Source organism: Leuresthes tenuis, unplaced genomic scaffold, assembly GCF_036924035.1.
Source record: "Leuresthes tenuis unplaced genomic scaffold, fLeuTen1.0.hap1 SCAF_7, whole genome shotgun sequence".
NCBI classification, from domain to species: Eukaryota; Metazoa; Chordata; class Actinopteri; order Atheriniformes; family Atherinopsidae; genus Leuresthes; species Leuresthes tenuis.
Window position 1 is genome coordinate 17,489,509 of NW_027325361.1, and position 19,630 is coordinate 17,509,138.

Here is a 19,630-nt window from a genome sequence, read left to right on the forward strand (position 1 = left end):
CAAAACATATCATCCCACTTTTTATTTATTTTTTTTAAATTTTTAAGATTTTAAATTTTTTTTTTTTTTACACTGGTCAAAAACCACACCAACATCTGGCTTTTGAGTCCAAAGGGAAAAGATTTAATCCGCTTTCAGTCCTGCTTCAAATGACTCTTATCAGCTCAGATGGGAACAGACCCAGGTGAACATGATCATTTTCAATGGGAGTGCTGAGCTTAGGGCTGCAAGAATGGAAACACATCTTTCTGCATATTTTGCGGTTGCTGAATTTGGATAAAGCAAATGCTCATAGGACAGTTTTTTTGTCCTGCAACTGTTATTTCCAAATCTAACTTGTTGCCACACAGTGTGATGCAACACTCAGCCTTTTGGACACATCAGCAGGATCCATGTACTGTATATTCATTGTGAAAGTTAATGCAATGGTAGATTCACAGAACTTTGAAACCAACATCTCAAAGGATCAGCCATGCTTATCTTATCTCATACAGTATGCTTTTACTGCACCTTAACTCCAAATTCACATAGGTTAGCACACACAGATGTTGAGTAAGCTTTTAGAGGTTTAAAGCCATCTGTTGCACAAGCTAAACATGGGAAATTTAGATGCAATCATGTCACAATTAAATGCATAACACTGAGCTCAATCAAACCAGAAAGATCCAAGTCAACTGCAACAAATAAATTACAAAATGAGGGAAAGAGTCATACATGGAGATGGAAATGATTTAAATCAAAACCCACGTCATTTTTGGTGGAACAGGGGAGTAGGAACAGATCATTAAAACTGAAACATAGCTGAAAAACAGAGTGGGGTAGAAGCTGTACACATGTCATAGCCAAGGTCAGATGTAACCCCTGAATGCAACGGCGAAAACACAAAGAAGCAAAAACTCCTGACATGACGGGACCATTAACAGCGCCGCATTTTCTGAATTAAATCATTCCCGTTTTCATTTGAGCAACCTCTAATTGCACCACAAGCAGAAAACCACTATGACCTCACATCCTTGCTCTGAACCCCCACCCTCAAAAAAGCATGTGCATACATACACGTTTGGAGATGAGACAAAAACACCCACGCATGCCTACAACAAACGTTAAGTGGGACTGTGCACGATGCAGCTTTCCACAATTCCTTACAACCACACATGCACCATACTGCATTCACACGACTGTAGCCCTGACGTCAATTTTGAAATGACAATCCACTAAGATGCAGCTCAGCCCTGCCATAGTGTGCATAGCTTTTCTGTCTCGCAATTCCTCACAGCTGCAACATTCAAAAGCAACGCTCAAATATTTTCCACACAGGGATTCATGTCCATATACTAGATACAGGAGCAAAGGTGGCTCAGTGTGAGGCACATAGGTGAACAGCCTGTGGCAGGATATTTTCATTTTTGTGGCTTTTTCCTTTTCTGATTCGCAAATTCCCAAATCTTAATGAAGTAACAGTTCGTATTTATGTTGTTACACAAATGTTAAACAAGGTGATGCGAACTCATTAGGTATAGATAAAGGTCTATTGTCCTTTTCTGTGAGATACTTTTTGAACAGCTCTAATTTCCCTCCTGCAGATGCACATTACAGCATTGTTTAAGTGTGGTTCTTCTTGTTGAACATAGCCAACACCTTTCCTCAACAAGTTCAAGGAAAAGTGCCCTTTCACCATTTCGACAATACCCCAGATTTTGCCTTTCGTACAGTCTGTGATTCCATATTTTTGCCAATCACGTCAAAATCGGGGGAAAGCATTTATGTGTGAAACAGGAAACACGACTGTGGCCAAGTCTCTTGGCAAGAGGCCCCTGCAGAGCCGGATGGCTGAGTGACGAGCTGGCCGGGTTTGTTTTTAATCATAAAAGAGATAAAATAATAGAAAGAAAAAAAGGGACCCTCATCTATGCTTACCCTTACACTATCCTGGGATACGTTGAGTTCATTTCATTTTATTTAGAAGACACTGTTTTGTTTAGAAGTCACATGGAGGCTGTGTGAAGAATTTTTTTGGCTTCAAAATGGATGTTTACCACAATAAATAACTGTGAGAAGTGATAACTTGTCCGATTTGGCATCATTAAATGATCAAATATTTAATAAATATATTTAATCGGGTCTGTGTCTTTCTCCATTTTACATAGCAATATATACTGACTACATATTGTACAAAGTTATCTCAAGACTAAAATATGGGTTTGACTCCTCCTACTACATCCATTTCAAATTGCACCCCACAGACATCACATGATGCTTTTTGGATTTCTTCTTTTTCTTTCCCATTGCGTAAGGAGTGATTCTTCCTACTGAAGTGGGCTTTCTAAAAGTCTCGCTTGTAGTTTAGGCTTTTCTGCCGTCGATTGTCTACGTCAATAGATGACAATAATGCATGTCTCATAGTTTGGTTGTCTCAAAGTAACCTCTGCTTGGTATGTGTGAACTGCGCCAGCTTACCGAGGATGGCTTTTCTTTAACATGAAAGACTCGATCAAGTCAAATTTAGTCACTAATCTAAAGTCAGTACACTGACTTCCTCCTCTCGGCAATATGAATAGCTAACACATTTTGTGGCAATTCCTGCAATAATCCATGACATTTTACTCAAAACCAGAAACATGAACCTCATGAAAGTGAGTCTGTAGATCGCAGAGGTCATGCGGAGTCATTGTAGAGGAACCGCAAATGTCAACAAAATGTCATCTTAATTCAAAAATAATAGCCTAGGCCAAAGTGGTGGATCAAGTGACGGATCCCTAGAAAACCTGTCACTAACATTGTTAAATATATAATTTTTAAAACTGGACCACTATCTCTCTCCTTTAGCTGGGAGGATGATTTGTTGCTGCCTCCCTGCATATAGCTCAACCCATTAGTCAGACCACTAATTACACTGCTTACCCACAGAGTCAATCATCAAAGTAAACACCCACAAAGCTCTCACACTTTTCCCATCAGACTACCAACAAGGATGCAGTGACAATGGATCTAACCCAGAATAGCATGTCTGAATACGAAGAAATTAAATTGTTCAAACATGACTGTTATTCAGTGCCAGCCATTTCAACTGTAAAAGCAGTTTGCAAATATTGAGAAACAGTCGTCTGGCCCAATTCCTTTTCCCCCCACTTTACATCAAGTAGCCATCAGCTTGGTTCTGCGCTGGAGAAATTTGTAGGTAATCTGTCAATGATTACTTCACATAGAGGGGAGGGACTGAGAGGCACCTGTTTCATTAATGCCACACATCTTTCTCCCTTAGCTCCCTCCCCCAACCTCCCCATTCCCATCTTCTTCCTCCTGCAAGCCTCGTTATTCAAATTTCTCTGCTGTCAGCCCACATTAGCTCAGCGCCACAATTTGTCTGTCAGCTGGCCTAATTGCTGTAGGTGCCTTTTTGTATCAGGTAACCCCCTCAGCTCGTTTGTTCCTTCCACCGAGACGCACCTTCACAACAGCTTGTGTAAACCTTCGGCTTCTTTTCCTTCATTTCCCCTGGCCTTTTCTTTCTCCCTCCCTAATCACTGACTGAGCAAAGCAGGCAAGCTCCTGATCGATAGCTGCACTCTCACCACTACACAACAGCAGTGATAAAGAGCTAAAAGCATGCTAGGAAAGAGAAAGTAGAGGCTGACTTTTTGCTAGTTGTAATGTTTGAGAAGAGAAAGCCACACTGAAAGCTTGAGTCCATGTCTGTGACCCCAGTCCACACTCATCTGAATAGATTTCACTTTAAAGACGTCTCCTTAAACCTTAAATTTAGATCATGGGATATTTGAGGTGAATACACATTTTTGGAATGAAAAAGGATATAGCTAAAATATAAATACACACTTTTAATTTTGTTAGATTGACTACCAAATTCCAAACTTACCAATGACAGTTGGGACCCATTACAACAGGAACTGCATCTTTTCAAACATTGTCAATGTTTTTCTTTACAGCCTGTCAAGGATGGTGGACGAAGCTACTCACTACTCCATAATGATAACTCTTTTTCCAAATATATATATCCGTAATGTAGAATACAATGGGTGGTGTCAAGAATTGTGAGGTCTGGAGTGCAAGCGTAAAATAGGCTAACTCAACTAGCTGGGACTGGCAAAGCAAATGCAGATGCTAGTCATTTCCTGTACACAGCTAGCTTAATTTACTGACACTTTTTTTGCCCTTTCTTCTGTCTGAATTTGAATGGTTTGATAAAACTGAAAAAGATCTAGCCATGCCTGCCTAATTTTATACCTTAATATCTGCTCATGCACTGCTTTTAGCATCAGGCTGCATCCCAACGTCATCAGACGATACATAGTCAACTTAAAGCGTATTCTGGTCTTTCTTTCAGCCACATCGTTTGTCTCACACTACATTTGGTTGTGGGTTTCTTTTCTGTACATGCAATATAAATAAATTTTAAAAAAAGAAAAAATAAACTTTTTTTTTATTTTTGTGGCACAAGTGAGAGTGCATTATCAGAGCAGAAATAGTCTTGCTCGAAAAAAACCAAAAAACCAAAACAAGTTTCTACTTTTAAAGAAACAGGAAATGACGCCTGTTGTAAGAAGATTAAGGTTGGGATACAAGCAGCTTCCTGGAACATGCAACCCAACCACATACCTTTGTTAGTGTAAAGAAAAAGAAAAATGCACCTCAATGTACAAGAAGTGCATTACAATTTTGATTAAAGATTGCCGAATACACAGGCCACACATTTAGTAATATATGGTTTACTTCCTTCACAGCACACCAACCTCCAGTGGTGGTAGGTTAGGTTGGTTCAAGTGGCCCTTCACTACAAGGTGCAAACAAGAGTTGCTGATGGCCTGAGATTTTTCCAATGACGACCGCCTCCCATGGCAGTGCTGAGATCTGTGGAGAGTTGAAATGAAACAGGACCGCTGGTCTAAACGTACCGCCCAGGCCCGCCGCAGCGTGCTACTCTCACCCCGGGACGCCTGCCCATACATTAAGATGTGGTTTGGAGCTCTCACAGGAACACAGTGAGGAGAGGCTGGATGAGAGGGATTGGGTTTACAGTGCAAACCACAGACCAACAGTGCGCCTCCTGCCCTGCCTTCCTGCACTCAGCTGTACTGCAGACGTGTGTGAATGTGTGTTGCTTCTGTATGTGCTGTAGGTTTAGGGAGGAAAGGGAGAGGGGGGGGGGTGTTTCACAGGACCCCTTTACCACACAGAAGCACATGCAGGCTAAAATAGAAATCACAGTGCATGACGGGGGTGTAATTTAAGTAGTATGCAAATCCAGGAAAGCATCAAAACAATCTCTTTCTGTGTCCTCACCTGACTGACTGGATTACAGGGGCGTGCGCACATGTTCATGCAAACTTGTACTTCACCATGTGCTTAATCTGATTTCCATACAAGGGACACGAATGTCAAAACACTGTCGGGGAGGGGTGCAGGGTAGCATGACTGAGGGCTGTGGAAGAGGGTTAGGCAAATGAGCAGGTCTTAATTGATACTTCTCACAGTTGGAGGACCAGTGTTTATGTATTTGAGTCTACTCAAAAGCTCTCCACCTAAACTCGACTAAAACAAATTAAGGCCAGTGCAGCATGGATTCCGCTTCTAATGTTGCAGAAATCCTTCTTAAACAGTATGCGCATTCCCTTTTTTGTTGTAGTTTTTAAATGATTTTTTACAGCCATATTACCAACTGTTAAACAGCACTTTGGGGTGACAATGAGGGCAAATATATTTGTCAGGTCAGTGGAATCCAATTTGATGGGTGTTTTTTTTTTTTTTTTTTTCAGGAAAAAAGGAAGAGCAGGGGAACAAAAATTAAATGGTGAAATGGATGAATGGCACTTGAGATGGGCATATCTTTGAGAGAGGGTGACAACAGGCCAAGATGACTCACTTTCCCCTCACGATGAGGGGACAAACAAATACACACATCATCTGGGTCAACTGCACAATAGTGCGGGGATCGTAAGGGGCTCCAAGTTTCTAACCCGGTGGTTGGAGGTGGCCACTAAGGACACAAGATATCACACAAAGAAAGTCAGTAAAGTTGGACGTTGTTTGAATGGGTGACCCCACAAAACCCCTACTGACAATTTATCTGACCCTAATCAGCCACAACATTACACTGATAGAAATAAAACCATATTATTATTCTCAGAATCACACTCTCCCCTGTAAAGAGTCCCCGGAAATACATATGGATGACAAAGACCCAACAATTTCGACTTGCACTTTCTTAATGACTCTTAATAAGGTCTTAAAGCAACCTAGCGTGTAATATAAACCCACTGTAGGCTAAGAGACAAAAGCTTCATCAAATACGTGCAGACTGTTAGGAGCTAGCCTACTTACCGGTGCTCGGTTTTGAGGAAACATTGTAACCGCCGACTTGCGTGTCTCGCTGTGCGTTTTTGTTGTTTTTTTTGTCCTTCTTCTGTCTCCAGTTCGGGGCGGAAGGCTTCGTCGAGAAATACGAGCAGCAGCCGATGTACTATAGTGGCGCTCACAGAGGCATTTGGCCGGTTTTCAAAGATAATGGCAAAGCTAGTCTCGACTCGCTCAATCCCTGCTCCAAGACTCCTTTGTTCTGGGTTATATCTCCAACCCCACACCGCACCGCAACGCTCTCGACGTGTACAAGGGACGGGAAGAGGAGACGAGAAACACCCGGTCGAAGGGAGCTCTCTTCCCAAGTCCTCAACTTCGCCTCCAGCGAAACAATATCGCAAATTGTCTCCCGCTTCGATATATTTTAGCCGTATGTAGCGTTAAGGCCAAATGAAAAGGAGGAAGAAGAAGAAGGAGGAGGAGAAGAAGAAGAAGAAGAAGGGGTGATGCGGTTTGCTTGTGGCTTCGTAGACGGACACTCAACCAGCACACTCAATACAGCCGCAGCCTCTTTTGTCTCCACTCGTTGGCCTGCACTCTTTTCACACAACACTCCCAGTCCCTCACTTCTCCCACTCCCCCTGCTCTGATCCTCAATGGGACCCTTGCATACGAGTAGCTTTCATTCATCAAGGGGACCCGAAGACACTTTTTGTTGTTGTTGCAATTTTATGCAACAGCAGAAACTATCTTAATAAGTATCAAACACCGGCCATATCAGAGCATTCACATAATGACTTTCTTTAAATAGCCTGGCGATATTGGCAAAGAAACCTTCGCAGGGGCTTCTTGTCTTGTTCGCGTTGCGCAGTTATTAAGTTCACCTGCACTCACGCAAGTAATTGAAAATATATCCCCACAATTGGGACATTTTAATTCTATAAAATGTCCCACATTTATTTTCTAAAAGAGAGCTTCGGAGGAGCTGTTCAGTGATTGAATGAAATCTCCACGTGGGGCTCGGCCTCGGCACGGTAAACACTGGCACAGGGAACCAATGAGCATTCAGAGAACCCACGTGGGGTAAAAAGGCCGCTCGTTGATTGGTGGGTAACGGTAGCACAATGCTCCACACGTCAATCAGACAGGGCTACGAACGCTCTGCGAAGTTAACCCTTTCCGGGGTGCTTGGAGTGATTGAGAATGCGAGGAGTTGTGTGGCTGCTGTGTCAAGATTCAGTGGTTTCAGTGTATCCAGAAAGCTTACATTGCCCTCATTCCATTGAGATAAATAGGCTTTAGGCTAACATCTGCATCATCCTATCAATAGGAAAAAAAATAATCACGACCACGCCGGGCTGACCAGACGTTAAAAAAAAAGCTAAATAAGGGCCCAATTAGGCAACTGAAGGCACTACAGCGATAATGGCGCAACACTTGCACAGCTATATATTGAATAAGCACTTTGTTTCTACCTGGAAAAAGAGCATTATTCAGGGGGAAGACGGGAGAAATGGTGGAAAAATTGGTATTCTGGTGGCATGACCCCTTTAGCTGGGCTCATAATTAGAGAAAGAGATATTGAAAAAGCAATTTCTGACAGTGGAAATCACAACCTGCCAGAGGTGGAGTTGGAAAATATAGATGGGTGTGTGTGTTTGTGTGAGAATCTATGTGTGTGAGAAGGAGAGACAGAAAAGGCAGAGGGGGAGGAAGGAGGGAGGAGGAAGAGAATAAAGGATGAAGGACGGTGGGGGAGTGGAGGGGGCTGAGAAAGACGAGCCAGTGGGAGGGTTAGGAGATTGAACGAGAGCAGGAGTGCACATGGGTGATGAAAAAAAAATGTGTATGTGTTAGTGGCTTGTGTGTGTGCGCGTGTGTGTGTGCGTGTGTTTGCTGAGCAGACAAGTGAAGGAATGAAAACGAGAAAAGGGAGAAAGAGGGGAGAGTGGAGAGGAAGCAAGAGAAAGAGGGGAACAAGGAGAGAAAGAAAGATTTTATTGCCATTTTTTCCCATGAATTTTAATGCACAGCACTGGTCTCCCTCCAGGATTCTGGGATCACATTTATTAGAAAAAAAAAAAAAAAAGTCATGAGGAATGCAGTGCTTTGCAGTCTGCTGCTGCACAGGGGGATGTCTCAAGCCGCGTGCGTGCATGTGTGTGCGTCCAGTATGTGCGTGGGAGGGGGGTGGGGAGTAAGTGGGAGGGTTCACAGGATGCGTGAGTCTCCACTCTGTGGTGCAGGGGAGGGGAGGGGAGGGGGGGGGGGGGGGGCGGTACGATAATATAGATGCTTGAAAATGATAAGTGAAGGACACATATTATTGCTATTGGCAGGTCAGATGAAGGAGTGGACTGTGTGTGTGTTGGCTGAGCTCCAGTGATTAAATACACTACAGTGCCCTTCTTACCTCCTCAGTGGCTCAGAGCAACAGGACATCAAAGTGACCCGACAACAAGAAAAGGTACAGTTGTCATGAGGCTGCGGGACCTTTTAGTTTGAGCTTGGTCACGTAAGATTCTTAAGAGACAATTCAGTCTCGTATTCTGAGTCAAGGTAAACACGCGCGTCACCTGCCTCAAAGGGTGGGAGAGTGGAAAGCGCCGAAGGGAGCAGCACAGGTAAAGAAACCAGCAGGGAAAGCAATGACATTCTGATTCTCCATACCTTGAGCACATTATCATCAAGCAGTGAAAGATTGGAAGGGAGTGGTTTGAAATGAGGTGTTGAAAACAAGTTCACTTCCCTTGAAAAGTTCAGCTACAGCAACATCTGCGTTAAACTGTGACCGGTATCAATACCAAGTGACACCCAAATTACAACAGAAGTGGTCTGCTGGACAGAAATCGTGTCCAGAAGACAGACCATCTAATGTTTTTCACTGGCTGGCAGCATGACGAGAGCAGTTATTACAATGTTTTGCTCAGATCGATAGCCTGTGTCTGCCTGGTGATGGCATTGTGTGATCGTATATATATATTCTGGCAGGCCGCGGGAATTATGTGGGAGAAACAAGAGGAAAGTTCACACAAAAGAAGATTACGCTCAAATATTCTCACATTCCAGCTACACTCCATAGATCAAAACAGGTGAAGGACAATATATTTGTGATGGAAGTGTGAAACAGAGCTGGAATTTTCCTGCTTTTTCCCTGCTCTTATATAGTTGAGTTGATCCCGGCTGCCATTACACCGACACCAGCTCAATGCCCTGACTTACAGGACCTGATACAGTAAATGCAACGATGGAGACACCATCTTATGGGCCCCATCTAAGTCGACTAAAAGCCACAAAGGAATCAAGATTTGGTTTTGTTTCGATTTGATGCCAATAGTTGCTTTTTGACTCTGGATGAATGGGCGTTTGTTCATCAGGTGTGGCAATAGTTATCCTTTTCCTAAATCTTTCTCTGTGGTTTGAAATGAGCTCGAAGGAAAAGGGAAGGCAAACTACGGAAGTGCAGCAATCTACCTTGAACTCCATTAAGTGCATGGTATTTCCAGGTCCACGGCCAAATAACTTCAGAGCACTAGAGCTACCTGCGCAATTCTGTTTTACAGTGGAAAAAAACTCCAGCTTTATAAAGAATCAATGGTAGGGATTGGGTTTTGGAGACAGTCCTTAAAAAAAGTAAATAAATGCAGCTGGAAACCCAATTTGCACGATAGTAGTAAAGCTTTCATGAACCAGAATGCAATGAAGCTTCAAGACATGTTGCACTCCAAGTGCAGCTGCTCCATGCTTCACAGCGTGAAAAGGACAATATTTCACTGTTATTCTATCCTCCGTCACTCTGACGATGGCTCACACAACAAAATAAGGTCGATATCCTTCTTCAAACTGTTCAAACTCCTGAGAAATTAAGGAAATTGCCCACTGACCTTGACGCAGTCATGAGTTTAATAATTAGAATTTTTTTAAACGACTGATTTCGTGGAGCTATTTCTAAGTTTAGACCAGTCGAGTTTTACTGGAAAGCAGACAGACCGCTCTCCCCTTCCAAAAAAAACGTCCCCTTGGAAACGAGAGGACCACAGAGGAAAGGTGTGCTGGTTTGGGTCATAAACTTTTGCCGTGTTCCACTTTTTTCCCCAGTCTCTCCACCTTTCCTCAACCTCCCCTGCAGTTTCAGGTTGGAGTTGAGAGTGGCTCCTGGCCTGCGTGGGATTGACTGACAGGAAGACAAGGCCACAGTGTTGTAGTGATGGCGCCCTTCCTCGTCCCTACCCCCATCCCCCATGTGCCCCACCCTTCCCCTGTCCCTCATCAGACAAGCTGGGTGTCAGCGCAGAGACGGCACAGTGATTTATTGGTCTCAACCACCCCCCCTCGACACTCACACAATCTCAACCCCCCTCCTCCTCACAGCACCTCCAACCCCCTTGATTTTTTTTCCCATCCCCCTCACCCCCTCCATCCATCCTCTCCCCTTCTGTCCTCTCCTGCTGCATGGCCCCTGAGGGAAAAGAAGGGGTAATGACCCACATCAGCAGCAGCTATGCTCACATGCACACAAACACATGCACACACCTCCTCTGCTCCTTGCAGGCGGATACAAATAAATACCTTCTGTGACACACATATGCACACATAAAACAGGCGCTGACACATTTACGCCCACAGGCATGTGTATCTGGGAAGTCAGGAATTCCAGCGCCGTGCAACAACATTGTTATCCCTACTCAAAAAGTCTCCTCCAGTCTTTGGACTACATAACACCACACCGAGGAGCTCGGTAATGAGTCTTCTTACATGGTTGTGTTTGTAAATGTAACAGTGATTTCATCACAACCTGATGTAGACTTGAGAAGCTCAAATGTACACCTCATCTTCTCACTGGCATTTTATTAAACAGAACAATGGACTTATTTGTGCCTTTGTGCAGTGAAGAGGAATGAGATCTTTTGACTTTCCGCATGTCTGTAACTGTAGCTGCTCGCACAATTTGACCATGGAATTCAATATTGAGCTCAGGGAGATAACAATGAAGACAAAGAGAAACTGTCTCCTCGTGGTAACTTGTTGAAAAGTGACAACACGAGATGACGGTAAAATCCTTCAACAAGGTCAGAGCGATAGGTCGTATTCTCGCTTTTGCTTAGCATTTTTCTAAAAGGTGGGCTGAGAAAAAGTGTGTCTTTTCAAAGGCTGATTTTGAATGCAGGCAGTGGATCCACACTGAAGGCAGAGTGAAGAGGTTAAATCTGAGCATTGACTTGCAAATGCTACTGACAGCACTCTGCGTGCGCTGTCACTCATCTCCAAGCAGCAGAGTGATGCTCTCCTGCGAGAAGGAGGCAGCCACTGCTTTGAGTTTCCACTTTACCAGTGCTGGCATGTTGGAGTGCAGATAAGGTGTTATCGTAGATATATAAAAGCAATAAAGAGAGCTAAAAAATTAGGTTTTGACGCAAAGAAGGACAAGAGATGTAACATATGATCTGTTTTGTGTGCAGTTTGGCTCGAAAATGAGTAAAAAACCTCAAACATATCTTGTTATCATGGCAACCCTAAGTGGTTAAATGATAACTCCTGTAGACTGATACAAACAATAAACAATTTACATTAAACAAATCAATATAATGACTTTTGTCTCACAAATAATCTCCACTATAAAAGCCCAAATAGGTTACTGCATTGTTTGGGTTTTGGATTTGGAGGCAACAAGCTGGAACACTGCGTTATGCTGCCACCTGCTGTTCAGTAGAAGTAACGCGGCTGATATATAATGTTGTTAATCGTCTGCCAGCCGTTTCAGTGTCAAAATTCATTAGTTATTGGGGGATCGGTAAGAACAGAAAGCCGCACAGCTGGGCCCATGTCTCGGTTCAACCTGTTCTTCAAGAAGAGGGCCCAAGTTACCTGCTGCTTGGCATTTTCTTGCAAAACCAGAAACATCACCCGGTGGATGCACTTCAAACCAGACGGTGCACCTTAAGGTTACCTTCTAGTGACTTGACGTCCGTTAATTTACACGTCTATACATGGGAAGTGGCGCTAAATACCCACGTGTTAATTCGCCGTGTTCTGGCTGCAGTTGTCATTTCCTACCACACGGTGTCAACGTTACACTTTAAACACCGAGCTGCCCCTGAACGCTTTATTCAGGAGTCAAGGTTCATCCCCCAAAAAATGAGTGCTCACCTGTAACCAGAGGTCGAATATAACCTAATTCACTGACTTCGTCATGTAATGCAGTTTAATATATTAATGGGATTGTATTCTGCTTCTTATCAACTCATTTTGGAGGCAAATATCATATTTTGTTTGACCACTCACACAGTTCATCATCTTATCCATCTGTTACTTCTTTTTCTGTACTTTAAGTATGTTTTGATGCCAAAGATGCTGTATTTTGACCAAGGCAGGAACTTGAAAGCAGTATTCTTTACATTGTAGTGTTGCTACATCTATACTCAAGTAAAATATCTAAATACCTCACCATTGTCCTCAAAACTTGTTTCTATGGATATTTAAGTGAGTAGAAGATGGACTTCTCTCCAACTCGCACTAAAAACTTAACAATAACAATGTGCTTTTCAGCATTTTGCACAAGTGGTGCCATGATTAGAGCATTAAATCTGTTTAGGAGAATTATGGAGAGAAAAAAAGAGGAGAGGAGCAACATTCAAATGTTTGAGACGCCCAAGAGATTTCAGTTCTCGAATAACTCTCCTGCCTCAGTAAGCCTTCAGGTCCTCCGCTGTTCACATTGTCATTGCTGGAAAAGGCCAGGTGATACAAAATTAAGCACTCTTCTAAACTTCTCCAGCAGCTGTAGACTTATTTCTGTTGCACCCAGAAAATGTCATTAATGAATGCCCTCCAACGCTGGAGGGAAGTTGCTGTTGTATTGCCATTTCTTACTTTTTTTCTGATAAGATTATTAAATGTGTTTTCATAGAAAAAACAGTGGAGGCCAAGTTTAAAGGTTTGGGTGACCAACAAATATTCTTTTTAAGAGAACTGCTCATAAGACTGCTGCAGGGGCAAATCAAAAGATCTTATTTTTCTTTAAAAAAAAAACCTGTGAAAATCAGTAGATTCAGCAAAATCCTGCACAGATATGATACTCATGGAGGAATCATGAGACGCAAACGTTTCCTGCATCCTCGCCTCGAAGTTGACACATTTTAAAGTGAACATCCAAACAAGCCTGATGCATTTGGGTAACTTGTCCTGTGGACTGTGTTGCAGCCAGTGGCATGGAAAAAATTCACTGGCAGAGGGAAGTATGGACTCAATTAAATACCAACAAGAATTCTGTGAGCAAACATCACACTGACTGTAAGAGATTAAGAGGGTGGCTTCTAAGACAAAGTCGAGAGGAACAAACTGAAAGTTTTGCCCTTTCCTCATAGTTCAGAAATGTAATCGCTGAAAAGTTGCGGAAAGTCCTCAAAAGAGCAGTGCGTGCGAGATAAGTCAAGAACCTCTTAGAACTAAAAGGCTTCTGCTGGAACAAAAAGGAGGAAAATGCTCCAAACAAGAAATGAAAGACTCTTAGCTGACTTCAAAGGGTGGGATAGTTGTCAAAAGGGGGGTACTGAACATGCAGTGTGTCCAAAGTTAAGCTTTGGCTTTAGCACTTCATAGGTCAAAACTTCAGAAGATCAATATGAACTGCTAATTTACAGCCTGCTGACATATGAACATGTTCATTATACTTTTAAATAAGCTCTTTAGCTATTATTGGTCATGTACAGTCCTATCTAGTCTTAGAAACTGACAACATTCAACCACCATACCTACAAAAGAGTGGATGGGATGAGCAGTTTGGATGGGATGTTAAACTACAGTGGTCAAATCTAACGCTAATCAGGAAAGCTAGAAGCATATAAGTCAGGGTCTGACATTGCTTTATGATCACTGCTATTGTTTCAAGACTTTTATTTATTTTTCACACAGAATTAGAACTTATACAACATCATATAACTTCCGGCTGGGGCCTTTCAGTGTGGAGTTTGCATGTTCTCCCCGTGTATGCGTGGGTTCTCTCCGGGTACGCCGGCTTCCTCCCACCGTCCAAAAACATGCATGTTAGGTTAATTGGTGTCTCTAAAATCGTCGTTAGGTTGTTTGTCTCGTTTGTCTCTGTGTGGCCCTGTGATGGACCTGCCCAGGGTGTACACCGCCTCTCGTACAATGACAGCTCGGATAGGGTCTAGCCCCCCCGCGATCCGACCGATGCATTAAGGGGGGGATTAAGGAAAATGGATGGATGGATGGATGGATGGACAATATCATATCGCCAATACAAGCTTTACTTTGCTTCTTCACAATATTCTGAAGAAAAAAAAAAGTCCTTTTCAGGGTTCGATGGTGAAGTCATTCTATCAGAAACTCAGAGTGCAAATATGCTATAGGAGGTATCATTAAACCGAAGATGGATAAGGGAATACACTGTTCTGTCACTGTTCTGTCACTTTCCAAAGTGAAGATATCCAAATGAATTCCAAATGATTTCCAAATGAAGATATCCATTATTTTTCACTCAAATTGATAACAAGCTGTACACCTCGTAGCTGTAGGAGAAAGCACAACTTTCAATACATTTTATATGCAGGTTTTTTTTAAAAACAATGTTGTCCTGATTATCAGAGCCACATGATTTAGATTTTTTTAATTACTTTCTTATTGTTATTTTTTAGGAAAATGGGGAATTTTCCTCATTCCACTTGTGTCTTGCCAGCATTTTCCTCTCCACAGAAGCAGAATTTTAAGAATATGATCCATCCTTTCCTTCTCTTCTTGGCCAGCCACATCTACACTAACATTTTCCCCTCTTTCATTTACTATACCTTCTCGCTCTGCAGATTTCTGGCACAGGAAGGCAACCTGTATTTTCCAAGGGAGACCAGCTGGCTTTAGAACCGACCCCGGCTTCCCACTTCCCCTTGTGGTCCCTCTCTGTCGATGCTGCAGCTCTATGGACGATAGCTACACAAATAGTGAGAACAAGACTGTTTGAACCCTGTATGTCACAGTTTAGCGATCAGTTCCTGGCTCTCTAACTGGAATCCCGATTGTACTGTGATTAAATACGATTCAAGGCAAGAATAAGATCTGTTTCAAGAGTCAGGAGTTTGAGTAGATGGAATGAGTCCTCGTGTCGCTTCTGTTTTCACAGGTTTAATAGATATAAAGTTAAAGATAGACCAACTAACTAATAAAAAGGAAACCCTTGAAGCCTAGAAAAACATTTATTGCAAAGCACTGGAGAATATTTTATCACAGTGACAGTGGAGTAACACTGTAAACAGAAGTTTTAGATGACAAGTTCTGAGTGATATACAACATTTTAACTACACTGGAGGCGAGCGACTGTGTACTCAGAGTAGCTGATTTAGTGACAAGTCAGATACTTTGGTTTGGGTTCCACAAAAATGCTGTTAAAGTGCCATTTTTGCCTCGGGGTTAAATCCACACACACGCTGTACTGGGCCTGTATCTGGTCTCAGTCTTCGTAAGACAATACATAACTGTGTGCGATCAAAATATGGATACTCAAACAGAAACGTGCATCTGTGGCTGGTGAGATGGGTGGTCTCTGCATGAGTTCAGGTTTTACAGTACACCACTGTATGCTAGTGTGTGTCAGTTTTCCTGTGGTAACACATGACACAGTAACCCAACTACACCTTTCCTGATTATTGTTAATGTGAATTAATAAGTTGAACCTGAATCCATGTGGGCCTCCCCTCGCGATGACATCATTCCAGTCCGTAACAGGACCTTGGACTGTTTTCCAAACAGAGGCCCTGTCACACGTAGCCTCTAACGACGTACCTGATGTTTGTTTACCTCTCCGTGTCGCTACTCTTCCACAGCGGGACGCGTTTTCCCCTCACCTATAAATCTATAAGGTCTCGCATGACTTGCAGGGTCGGAATGACATGAAGCCCCTGGTAAGAGCAATAAGTCTGTGTGTGTGTGTGTAAATATATAATATATAAATCCCACGTCAGGTCACTGGTGGTAGTGGTGAGGATGGCTAGCAGCCAGACAAGCTGCCTCTGCGCTCTCTACTTGGTCTGCCTGAAAGAAATGTACCATTATCCAGTGAGGTCCCTGCAGCCGGGCCCCTGAGCACAGAAGTACTGTCCAAGACAACATTTAAATGCCAAGAGACTGGAGACGGGAAGCTGGATGCGAGAAAGCTATAGATACCTCCTCAGAGTATTTACGACCACTGTTAGTAAAGCCAAAAGCTTCTCCTGCCTCACTAGCTTCTTGTCACTACTTGTTTCTTTCTGGAAGGCCATTGCCAGCAAGGGCAAGAACTCCTGTGACACACCGGCTCTGCAGGCACTCTCCTGTTATTATGACTGATCCCTGGAATCAAAACTCATCAAAACTCATCAAGGCCAGCAGTAAGTGACACTGTAATTCTTATTGTCATCATCAGCATCAACTCTATCATCCCCACCCTAACCCACATGTCTCTCTGCTAATCTTAACTAATGCTATCATAGTTGCCGCCAACCAGTCACCACAAATTAATCACAGCTGCAGAGTCAGTCTGGAACTGCTGTCTTTATCAAGAAAGAGAGAAAGAAACTTCACATGAAGCGCAGCGAAAACACATAGGTGCAATTAAACATTGATGGTACAGTAATAGACTTGCAAGCACATCAAGAAATGGAATAATAATACATTCAATTTCAGTAATTATGTTTCAAAGGCAAACAGCTGTGGGTTAGTGGACTGGAAACAAATTAAATGGAAATAGATGGCTTTTCTGATTTAATTATAAATGAAAACAAAAACAGGATGTTATCCAGCAAGAGCAAATCTGGTCCAGCTGAATAAAATATATGGCAGCAGAGACAGCGTGAAAAATGAGCTGGGGGGTACTTTGAAGGATAATGATAGTTCACCTTAGACAGTGCCACAAATGCTGCACTGTGACAATGTACCCAATCAAAGTCAAGGAGAGCGTCATGCATATACGAAGAGGGAGTCCTTCAGCAGAGCCCTGATATCCTGAAGTCAGTCAGGGATTACACACAAAAAAAGCCTAAATCTTGTTTTGCATGATGTTACAACAGTCTTACAACCAATTAGATGGGGACTGGTGCAAACACCAAACACAAATTGAACTTTTTGTTTTGCTTTTTTTGTATGACTTTTTTGCATAACAGCATGTACTTATTGGTTTATTTGTGTAAGAATTCTCACCTTTTTACGCCATATCACATATCTTCATTAATAACCGTCTTCGTGTACGTTTTGTGCTCTTGAGGTACAGGCGTACATGAAAAATCATAGTTTTGGATCAAAATCAATAGCAACAACCCCAATAAAAGGCATTCTGGGTAACTAACACATTGGACCTCAGTGGGATTCAAAGCACAAATGCTAAAACTTTGATCATGAAATAATTCCCTCAGCACAAAAGGCTTAGAGCAGGCTGCTTCTCGGATTAAGTCTTGTGGGCTTAATTATGAAATAAGATTCATATTGTTATCTGAAATCACACAAGGCCCTGGCACTGGCTGATGAACCTGCATTAATAACACGTGCACGTGTGAGCGGGAATGAATGTGGAACAGTGAGGGGTTAATTAGTGGGCCTCTTTGCAGAAGCATCACTTTTGGCTTTGGTGCAGGAAGACTAGCTGCTGTCTATAATAGGAAGAGAAAAACAACAGAGAGTAGCTGCTCGTTTCTGGAGGCATTTTAATTGCTAGAATACAGCGCCAAGCTAAAAATGTCTCTTCTGGCTTCCAGCATGAGAAAGTAACAGCAGCCTCACTCTGTCATATTTTCAAATCTATGTTGGAAAAAACATGAATTGTCAAAATACTCTGAGATGCACTAATAAAGATACAAATTGCTCTTGATAAAGCTTATGCTGCTGTTTGGAAATTTGCCTCTGATATATGTATGCGATTCATAAAAAAACATCTTCAATGATACTAAGAGGAGGGGGCAACATGGCAACATTGGTTTCTTGGGCTGCCCTCTGACAAAGTTAATGTGAGACCATTTCAATGGCAACTACTAAATAGTTAAATTCAACACAGTTCAAAGAACAAGTATTTTCCATGCTATGTTATTTATTCATATATTAGTCTCCTTTCTCAGTTTCCCTTTGACTTTTATATCACCTATATCAATCTTCCTCGAAGTGCTTTCGACAAATACCAGGAAACACAATTCAGCTGACACGAACCTTTTGACTCTGTACTTTACTCAGTACAAGCCATTCACCTTTTTTTTTTTCTCCATTCACGATTGAAAAGTTTTCAATCAAATACACACCCTGTTAGAGAGACAAAGCTTCAGTAAGGCCAAGAAAAGAATCTCAAACAAAAAAGACAAACTAAGAAAACAGTTACCGGTCCTGAAATTCCAGTTTGAAACCATGGGGCCATCATCCACATGGACGCCGACCAAAGTGGGCTGACCAGCCAAGTATATAACGTCTGCCACAGCATCAACATACTGGCAGCCCAGGAGATTCTGTCATGCTCTACTGCTTCCAGTGCTGAGGTTTTCCCAAAACCACTCATCTGAGGAGCCTCTTCTCACATGATTCGCAGCCATTCACAGAAATCAGATCCGTTGTGGCGGAGCAGACCATTCATGATCCTGACGTTTTCTAAGGATTGACACTTTTGCTATTTAAAGTTTATTGTCTGTAGGCTTTAAAGACACATATTTACACAGGCACATTCTGCAGTTGTGGAAATTTCGCTGTCAAGTGTGGCATTTAAGTACAAATTTGAGGTACTGATTATTTACTAGAGTAGTTCTATTTCATTCTGCGCCACAACAGCTCAGGAAGGGATGCTTTACTTTTCCTACAAGAAGCAGGAAAAATGATGCATTTGTGAGATTACTCTGCTGAAATAAATATGACATTGAATGTAAAATGCTAAAAACTCGTGTCTCAGTACTATTTTTCTGACGATAAATACCATAAAAAGACATTGAGTATAAGCTATAAACACATGACCCTGCATGTCTATAGCCCAAACCAAATTCTTCCCTTGGGCCCACCACTTCAGCTCACCTGAAGTGACATTTTTCATTGGTTCAGGTTGGGTAGGTGACCCCTTTTCTTTGGGAATTGAGAAATGGTGGCAATTTTGCCACCAACACCCCATCTGAGGAGATAAATCACCACTACTTCTAGACGGACGAAGAAAAGGGGTAGCTTAACTTTTGCAAACTGGAGGGGTAGGATCAAGGGGGCTAACTAGGATTTGGAATATATTCGACCTTCCATGAAAGAACTACAACAGAACAACATGTCATGGTGACAGTTTTCCAACGTTTTAACCTGAAAGCTTACAAACAGATCTAAA

General features: G+C 42.4%; 1 protein-coding gene across 3 annotated transcripts in view; it reads right to left on the reverse strand.

Moving 5' to 3' along the window:
* tle2a (TLE family member 2, transcriptional corepressor a) overlaps nt 1-6,903 on the reverse strand; it is a 34,293-nt gene extending 27,390 nt beyond the window's left edge. For all 3 annotated transcript variants that reach the window (XM_072389617.1, XM_072389616.1, XM_072389615.1), the window contains exon 1: nt 6,337-6,903. In XM_072389617.1, the coding sequence (XP_072245718.1) occupies nt 6,337-6,360 (24 nt within the window). In that variant the 5' untranslated portion in view covers nt 6,361-6,903. The remainder of the gene's footprint in view (nt 1-6,336) is intronic.
* Nucleotides 6,904-19,630: the final 12,727 nt, after the last annotated feature.